At 47.5% G+C, this 9600-nt stretch overlaps 1 protein-coding gene across 4 annotated transcripts in view; it reads left to right on the top strand.

Moving 5' to 3' along the window:
• The first annotated feature begins 1223 nt into the window (after positions 1-1223).
• Tamm41 (TAM41 mitochondrial translocator assembly and maintenance homolog) overlaps positions 1224-9600 on the top strand; it is a 32946-nt gene continuing 24569 nt past the window's right edge. For 3 of the 4 annotated variants that reach the window (XR_007592928.1, XM_050148600.1, XM_050148602.1), the window contains exons 1-3: positions 1224-1466; positions 4349-4531; positions 7731-7823. Coding sequence is in view for 2 of the 4 variants with exons in the window: in XM_050148600.1 (XP_050004557.1) it covers positions 1332-1466; positions 4349-4531; positions 7731-7823 (411 nt within the window). In the remaining 2 variants the exon portion in view is untranslated. Of the gene's footprint in view, positions 1467-4348; positions 4532-5313; positions 5410-7730; positions 7824-9600 lie in introns of those variants that run through there. The other variant, XM_050148603.1, reaches the window with a different exon arrangement.

Genomic DNA, 9600 nt, shown 5'->3' with positions numbered 1-9600 from the left:
GCTAGACAGTCTCCCTAGTGCTGAGTCTCCCCACCCAATCCTACTAGTTCGTTGCCATTTTCTTTCTACAGCAAGATCTTTCAGAATTTCTCAGTTCAACCTAAAATTTCAGAATTTCTCAGTTCAACCTAAAACTCACTATGCAGTCAAAGCTTGCTGAGACTCACCACCCTCCCGCCTTGGCTCCACAATTAATTTGGAATGCAGGAGGTCGAACTGATCTTTGAGAGGCAAGGTAAAAAAGAAAGTACAGTTTGCAAATGGTCTGGGAGCTCAGCCGTGTCCTGAAGGCTCCTGCCGTCTTGAGCAAATTTCTCTCATGGTGTAAAGAAATCCCATTTTCTGCAGAGAAGACATGTAAATTGAAGAGCCTTTGTGAGACCATCCCCTAAGGTGCAGGGACTGTTCTCTGATCCTAAAATTGAACGTAAAGAGGAGGGAATGTTTGCCCAATGTGTTTCCTTTTGTGAAGCATTTTATCTGTTATCAGACTTGAAAGGTCTTTTCGTGTGAAGAAGCCATGGCCAGTTTCTAACTATCACAATATCCTGGTGGTGGAGTGGGCATGTTTTAATTTTTTTTTTCTAAATCTTAAAAATCTCCTACAACTTAGAGTTAGAGATGATAGCTGCACAATATTGTGAATGTGGTAGCCCGTGTCTTTATCCCAGCTCTTGGGAGACAGAGGCAGGTGAATGGCTGTGAGTTAGAGGCCAGCCTGGGCTACATGGCAAATTCCAGGCCAGTTGCACAGTTTGACCATCTCAAAAAGAAAAAACAAAACAGAAAACAAAGCAACAACAACAAAACCACTTATGTAATATACTCATGATTTAAAAATCATTCGTGGAAAATACAAAAAAAAAAGGTGGAGGGGATGTGGGGGGAAGCTGGAGAGATGACTCAGGTTAAGAGCACTGGCGGCTCTCTCAAAATCCTGACTTCAATTTCCAGCAGCTACGCCATGATTCACAGCCATCTATAGTGAAATTTGGTGCCCTCTTCTGGCGTGCAGGCGGAAGACTGTATACATAACAAATAAATAAATAAATAAATCGTTCCTAGTTTGAATCTACAAAGCATTTGCAAGGCTTTATAGCAGGTTAGCGTGCAGTCCCAGGCTGGGACTGTAGCGTGCTCCTCCAACCGCCAGGGGGAGCGACGGAGCCCCGGCTTCTCAGAAGGCCGCCAGTCGCCGGCTCTGGAGCGTGCGTGCGTGGAGGGGCGTGGCTCAAGTGGAAGCGCGGTCCTCACGACCCGAAGTTGCGAGCTCGGTGTAGGCGCTGCACGCTCTACCCTACCGGCGTGCCAGCCATCCGGCCCGCCCGCCCATGGCGGTGCAGGCGCTGCAGAGCTCGGGCGTGGGCCTGCGCAGGATCCTGGCTCACTTCCCCGAGGACCTGAGCCTGGCCTTCGCCTACGGCTCCGCGGTGTACCGCCAGGCGGGACCCAATGCACACCAGGAGGTGAGTCCCCAGACCTGCGCCTTTCCAACCAGCCACCGGCCTGGCATCTGCTCACCTTCGCCGGTTCCCGGGTGTGCCTTCCGTCCCCTCGGACCCCAGACACGCCAAGCACCAACTAGTAAAATGTTCATCCTATCAAAGTGACTTCGGCATGAGGGTTTTCCAGGTCTGAGCTGGCTGGAACTCACCATGTATTCCAGGCTGGCCTCGAACTCACAGTGCTGGCATTAAAGGCTCGTGCTGCCACGCCCAGTAAATATGTTTGTTAGCCTTTACGTTTACTTACTTGTTGGTTATGTGGCAAGCACACAAGCGTAACCAGCGTACACTTGAAGGTCAGAGGACAACTTGAGGAAGTTGGCTCTTTCCTTGCACCACGTGGGTCCTGGGGAGATTGAGCTCAGTTTATTCGGTTTGGCAGCAAGGGCCACTCACTATCTGCTGAGCCGTCCCACTGGCCTGAACTGATAGGATCAGAGAAAGATAAGTAGTCTGTCTACTTCCGTTCAAACCGGGAGCTGTTAGGAAGAGGTGGTGGAGAAAAGAAGCCGATTCAACATAAGTGGCTTCAGCCTTTGTCACTGGAGTTTCCCAGCGCTTTTTTTAGAAATACAAAATGGTTTTGTCTCCAGGTTGATTTCCTTGGCCTAGGATGAGGCTTGGACTTGATCAGTGTGTAAAACATCTCACGGCCAAGTTTGAAAGCCACAACTGAAGATAAGAAAATAGGAAATGATTCCTGGGCTTTAGGAAAGCTGATGGACTGGGTGTAGGACCGGGGCAGGTGACGGTGCATTTCTTCCGCCCAGCACACTAACAAGACTGTAGTTAGGACTGAGCCTTGTTGCTTTCCAGAATTGACGGAGAAGAGCAGCCTAAGTCTTAATGTGGCCTGCAGAAATCAGTGCACAGATTACAGTTGGGCACCCTGGGTCTCGCACCTGGCCAGATCTGTCTCCTGGTATTGCTTGCATCTCTCCTGTCTCCCACCTGTTTTCTCTCACTTGGCTGTGCATGTGTATTATCATAATTACTTTTTTACAATTCTCCATCAGCCAGGCAGTGTGGTGCACACTTGTAATCCTAGTCTTAGGGAGGCAGACACAGATCGCTGGGGCCCACTGGCTCCCAGCCTAGACTGGTGAGCTCCAGGCCAGTGAGAAATGGTCTCAGAAAAAGTGGATGGCGCCTGAGAGCAAAACTCAGCATCCTCCTGCCTGCAAACACACAGACTCATGTATCTGTACACACACACACACACACACACACACACACACACACACACGGACTCATGCATCTGTACACACACACACACGCCCTATCCAAACCCAGTATCCTCCTGCCTGCAAACACACGGACTCATGCATCTGTACATACACACACATACACTAGTGCCCTATCCAAATCCAGTATCCTCCTGCCTGCAAACACACGGACTCATGCATCTGTACATACACACACATACACTAGTGCCCTATCCAAATCCAGTATCCTCCTGCCTGCAAACACACGGACTCATGCATCCAGACACACACACACACACATGCCCTATCCAAACCCAGCATCCTCTGGCCTGCAAACACACACACACTCACTAATGCCCTATCCAAACTCAGCATCCTCTGGCCTGCAAACACACGGACTTGTGCATCTATACACACATACACACACAATAGTGTCCTATCCATGACCTCCAAATCTTAATATCACCAATGGTTTGAGGTTACCGTGGGAAACCCATAGCATCCCTCATCCTCCTGATAGCCGTCCTGTACTCACTCCGTGAGGTTTTCCTTTGAGCTGACCTAGGATTCTCTCCTAGAAAGTGCTTCTTTCTCCTTAATTTCCATTCTCTACGTTCGTGCTAAGAAGTCTGGTATTCTCCGACTCTGTCAGTGCCTTACTTAATAACACCATTTTGTTTCTTGGGTGGAATCTTCCAGTTGCTCTCTCAGATTTTCCTCCTCGTAACCTCTCCTCCCTCTGGAAGATTCTTTAGTATGGGAAAAACCTGGTCTCATTCAGTACCACAAGAAGTATGTTTTCTTACCATAGCTTCAGACTGCAAGTCCTGGAGCACGCCTGGCCGAGCAGCCTTGGGGAGCAGTTTCCTCTAACCCGACTGCCGTTTCCATGCTTCCTGGGTTACTTCTCCAGCCTGTGCGCCTCTTACATTCTTCAGAACTCATGTGTCATGTCCAAGAAAAGTCCTTCCTCCCTGTTCCTTTGTTCCAGTTGCTATATTAGATGTTCCTATATAGAGTCAGTTTAGGCATAATTTGTCTTATCTTCAGTGCTAGGCTCCAGAGCTTATTGGGTTTTTTTTTCCTAATGATTTTTAAATTTTTTTTAAAGGTTTATTTATGTGTATACGTACTTTAACCCATGTGGTTGTATGTGGACCACATGCATGCCTTGTGCCCACAGAAGTCAGAAGAAAGCATCAGTCCTCTGGAACTAGAGTCATAGATGGTTGTGAGCCACCATGTGGATGTTGGGAATAAAAGATCCTCTACAAGAGCAGCCATGCTCTTAACCACTGAGTCATCTCTCCTTGGTTCTGCCACACTTGGGTTCTACACCCTGGCCCCTCATCTCCTTTCCTATACAGTTGGGATAACATACCTGCCTTGTGAGATATTGTAGAAATAAATTGATCCTTCGTATGTCAACCCACAGTGAGTGAGTGTGTGATCTCATCACCCGCATGGCTGAAAGCCAGGTTAGCGTTACTCTGTGGGACCTGCTTGGGTTTCTGATGACAGCCCTGGGTCTTCTGACCATGACATGTACTTTTGTAGCACTTTACGAATTTTTATTATTTCTCTAGTGTTTTCTTTACGTGTTAGTGCTGAACCCTTTCTTGTCCCTTCGCCTTCCAGAATCCCATGCTAGACTTGGTGTTCACAGTAGATGACCCTGTCGCCTGGCACGCCAAGAACCTGAAGAAGAACTGGAGCCACTACTCCTTCCTCAAACTCTTGGGGCCCAGGATCATCTCTTCTGTCCAGAATAACTATGGTGCCGGCGTCTACTTCAACCCACTGATCATGTGTGATGGGAAGGTAAGAGCCTTGAGGCCCTGGCCCTAACTGGGCAGTTCTAATTTGGCAGGAGAATCCTGGTGAGATCATATGTCTGCATTCTGAGGAAGCAGTCACACCCCGTCCAGCTTTCTTAAACCCAGGCACAGACAGAGCTAGAGTCTTGGTCTGTCAGGCTGTGGCTGGGGTATAAGAAACGGCTGTCAGTGACTAGACTTAACTTATCTTTTGAACCTTGGCCAAGTAGTTCCCAAGTTTTAATCTGTTGGTCGCACTGAGTAGTGGGTCCTGGGTGGGGATTCACATTTTGAGGACCGCTGTCTGGGAGGTATGGAGAAGCAGCAGGGCCACTGTGGAGCAGGATAGAGTGACGTCATCTAGGAGGAGTGGGGACTGCCAGGAAGTGAAGAAGCTCTCCGGTGCTGGGAGCATGTGGCGTCAGGTGACTGAAGGGAAGTTCTTGGTGTCACCAGGTGGGTAGGATTTGAGAGTTGCATGTTAGAGGATAGGTAAGATGTTTAGATCACCCCCACCTCCCAGATTTGTCTTATGTCAGGAACCCTACATACATGTAACACTTCCAGTCTAACTGCTATGTAGTCAAGGCCCTGGCCATACAGCTTAGTGGCTGAACACTTCCCTGGGTCCTGGGTCTGTTCCCCAGCATGGAGAGGGATCTAACTCAGTAAAGCATCCAAGTTTCCCAGAGGGCTGCGGGGGAGATGGGAGAGAGAGAGAGAGGGAGTTGGGTTTGCCTGTGCTAATGCTAATGCCAATTGCTTAGGGCAGTCTAACCTTTACAGGTGTGTGAGTCTCCTGGGGATCGTGTTAAAATGCAGGTCCAGATTCAGTTGGTCTGGGATGGAACCTGAGATTCTGCATATTTGACAAGCCCCCAGGTAATGATCCTATAATTGGTCAAAGGACCAGGCTGTAAAGGCCAGGAGGTTAGCGTAACGACATGAGAAGGGTTTGAAGACCTGTCTGAACTTGGCAGAGAAGTGATTGACTGCGCAGTCATGTCTTCATAATCTTGAGGCCATCCCTTTTCTTTTTTTCTTTTTATTTTGTTATTGTTGTTTTCTTTCTTTTCTTTCTTTGAGACAAGGTTTCTCTGTGTAGCTCTGGCTGTCCTGGAACTCATACTGTAGACCAGACTGGACTTGAACTCAGAGATCTGCCTGTCTCTTCCTCCCGAGTGCTGGGAATAAAAGCATGTAGTACCATGCCCAGATATGCATGGGTTTTCCGGTCTGCCTGCTCTATGCAGTCAAGGAAACCTCCGTTTGGAGAGGGAAAGTGACTTTCTAAGGTCCTACCACTACTTGGTGGCAAGTCCCTGAACTCCCAGGCCCGCAGTGGCCCTGGGGCGGCCGAGCTGTCACTTTTCTGAAGCAGTACAGCGCATCATTTGGTTCTTCCTTCATAATTAGTACTCTGCCAAGCCTGTCTTTGATTAGTAATCTCCAAACAACAGCATAAGCGCCAGTAAACGAATGTTTGCACGCTTCTGTGCCGTAGTTCTGTCTGTGCACGCTTGTGTGCCATAGTTCTGTACTCTTTAGTTGTAATTTGTTAGCTACTTTTTAAATATTTGCAGCCTGAGAAGACTACTTAAATACTTGTTGACACATGTAAGAGGAAGTAAGCTTGGAAATTCACACCGGAGGTTTACACAAATTATTGTGGAAATGGCCTCCTCTGTGATTCCATGTGCTTAGCACTGATAAGAGGATTTTCATCTTTGGTTTATTTGTAATTGTTACCATTTGAAAGAGTCGGCAACAGCACTGAACGCCACCATAGGGAAAAGGCCAGTAAGCACTTTTAATTGAAGAATTCCTAATATTTTGTGATGCAAAGAATGTGGGAAGACCAGGCAGCAATTCTAAGTGTTAAGCCCTTAGGGTTTTCTGTTATTTGAGACTCTTTGCTATCCAGGCTGGCCCCAAACTACACTGCGGCTCAAGCAATACAGCTTTCCCCTGGGTTCTGGGACGGCAGGCCTGTGGGCATGCTTTACTGGGCCAGCTGCAGGACCTAGGAGGCATGCATTACTGTGCCCAGCTGTAGGACCTAGGGGACATGCATTACTGGGCCCAGCTGTGGGACCTAGGAGGCATCATGCATTACTGTGCCCAAATGCAGGACCTAGGAGGCATGCATTGCTGTGCCCAGCTGCAGAACCAAACTCTCAATCTGCTGGTGCAGCGCCACAGTGACATGTCATTTACTGTTGCTGGATCTCAAATTTCTTTTTAAGATTTACAGTGTGTGTGTGTGTGTGTGTGTGTGTGTGTGTGTGTGTGTGTGTCTGTCTGTTTCAGTCAGGACACAACTGGCAGGATTCCGTTCTCTCTTTCCATCTTATGGGTTCTAGGGTCAAACTCAGGTCATCAGGATTGGCCACAAGCAGCTTTACCTACTGAGCCCTTTTACTGGCCCCTGACACTCAGTTTTTTATTTCTCAAATGAAGAGTGTTACCTAAATCATCGTTTCTGAAATTGGAAGAATCTAGCCTTGAGGACTGATAGCAGATGCTGTCTGAGAGCTGTTCTGCCTTTAACAATCACACATCAAATACTGGCCACCTCACTCCCTGTACCTTGGGAGCCAAGTCAGTCTTGACACTAAATCTCTGGGCAGTTTTGATAGAGATAATGGGTTTTCTTTTTTAGTATTTTATTTTGTTTTCTTTGTTTTGGGGTTGTTTATTTGTTTTTTGTTTGTTTGTTTGTTTGTTTTGCTTTTTTAACTTATTTATTTATTTATTATATATACTATAATCTTTCTGCATGTATGCCTGAAGGCCAGAAGAGGGCACCAAACCTCATTACAGATGGTTGTGAGCCACCATGTGGTTGCTGGGAATTGAACTCAGGACCTTTGGAAGAGCAGTCAGTGCTCTTAACCACTGAGCCATCTCTCCAGCCCCCTGTTTATTTGTTTTTGAAACAGGGTTTTTCCATGTAGTCCTGTCTCTCCTAGAACTTGCTCTGTAGACCAGGTTTAGAGATCGATTTGCCTCTGCCTCCCAAGTGCAGGGATTAAAGGTGTGTGCCACCATCGCCCAGCAGGATGCGGGGTTCAAAGGATAGGTATTTAAGTTAGTTAGATCAGCGTTCTGTTCCCGACAAGACCTCAGCCCTTCTTGCTTCTGCCTGTGGAAGCAGCAGCCTGGTGCTTTGCCCCTTGTCATGCTCGTGTCTTCTCTTGCAGCTTATCAAATACGGGGTTATTTCCACTGGCACCCTAATCGATGACCTCCTGAACTGGAATAACCTGTATATCGCTGGGCGCCTCCAAAAGCCGGTGAGTCTGTGCCCTTCACGCCACCTCAGCTAGCACGGCCTCGATTTGATCTTTGTGAGCTGAAAGATAGGAACTTCCAGGAAATGGATATGTCAGTAGTTCTCTTACCCTCTGTGATGTTGTGCAATAAGAGGAGCTTTTTATGCATAACATGTACGTATGCATCTGTGTGCTTGTAATGTATGTGTAAGGCATACAGTGTGCTTCGTCCTGGGTCCTGGCAGAGAGGTCCTAAAACCCATGGAATTCATGGATGGAACAAAGGGGCAAGGACTGCCACCCCTGAGCCACAGTCCCAGCCCCTGAGACGCTGGATGAGCATCTGCTTAGCTTAAGACGGGGCTAATTAACAGAGAAACAGCTACGGGGCGAGAGGGCTCCCCAGCTTCAGGAAGGTGAGGGGTACTGGAGATTGACTGAGAATTAATCGGTCACGCTCAGATAGTAGGACTGCCTTAAACAGGAAGCTGGAGAGATGACTCAATGGCCAAGAGTATCGACTGCTCTTCTACAGGGTTCAAATTCAGTTCCCAGCACGCACATTGTGACTCACGGCCATCTGTAACTCCAGTTGCAGGGAACCCGAAGCCATACATGTATGTATATGCCACCAAAACACTCATGCACACAAAATAAATGTATCTTCAAAAACAAAAATAAAACAAAATCCTAAACAGCAAGGTCCAAAGAGTCATGTTGGTGAACACAGTGAGGTGCTGAGGGTGGTGTCTTTCCATTTATTTTATTTATTTTTTCATTTGGGGAGAGGGGGAGAGAGAGCACAAACACTCTTTGTGGTGGATGTGAAGTGAACTCTCAGCTGTCTCCCGTCTCATAACCCGAACTTTAAATGTGGTAGTGCAGCTCATTAACATGACCAGGATTGTGTGTTTGAAGCAGTATGACACATCTGTGTCCCATTTGCACATGTGTATGTGTACTACACATGCATGTGCTCAGGTAAACATATGCACGTGATGCCATCCCTGTGTCTCTACTTCAGTTAGAAAATGTGGGTGTCTTGGGCTTGGAGCCCAGGGCCTGGTGCGCACTGGTTGAAGCACCCTCCAGCTGAGCATCATCCTTATCCCTGGAGAAGCATTTGTAAATATCCTGTATCCAGGATAACATTTTCTTTCAGACCAGCACAGTGAACAAATCCTGTCAAGATCCTATAGCCAGTAAAACCTGACACTAAGCAAGTTATCGCAGTTGAAAGTTTGTAAATACACATTTTCTGTCCCAGGTTTTCCTTCTGTTTTTTATTTTTCTTTGAGACGTGGTCCTGAGTCGTGTTCCCCAGAGTAGCTGGGGCTACAGGTGTGTGCCCGCATGCCCAGTCCCAAGAGTGTGATCAGAGGTGCTCTGCCACTGGGGTGACATTCCCAGGCCTGTGGCAGGTGTTGGGGTTTTGTTTTGGAGATATTTTATTGGGGGTGTTTTATTTTTATTTTATTTTACTTTTTTTTGTGGTTTTTCGAGACAGGGTTTCTCTGTGGTTTTGGAGCCTGTCCTGGAACTAGCTCTTGTACACCAGGCTGGTCTCGAACTCACAGAGATCCGCCTGCCTCTGCCTCCCGAGTGCTGGGATTACAGGCGTGCGCCACCACCGCCTGGCTTGGGGGTGTTTTATTTTTGTTTGTTTTTGCAAAACCTGTAGCTTGATGGGGAAGTAGTGACTATAAAAGGAGAAGCCTTAGGTCCTATTCTTTTCTGCATTGTTAGCTGTTTATATGAACTTGTACAATTGGGTTTTGTCTCTAAATCTCAGTTAGCC

The sequence above is a fragment of the Alexandromys fortis genome, unplaced genomic scaffold, assembly GCF_014885135.2.
Source record: "Alexandromys fortis isolate MF-2015 unplaced genomic scaffold, M_Fortis_MF-2015_v1.1 scaffold_59, whole genome shotgun sequence".
Taxonomy (NCBI): Eukaryota; Metazoa; Chordata; class Mammalia; order Rodentia; family Cricetidae; genus Alexandromys; species Alexandromys fortis.
This window is presented reverse-complemented; position numbering and strand designations above follow the sequence as displayed.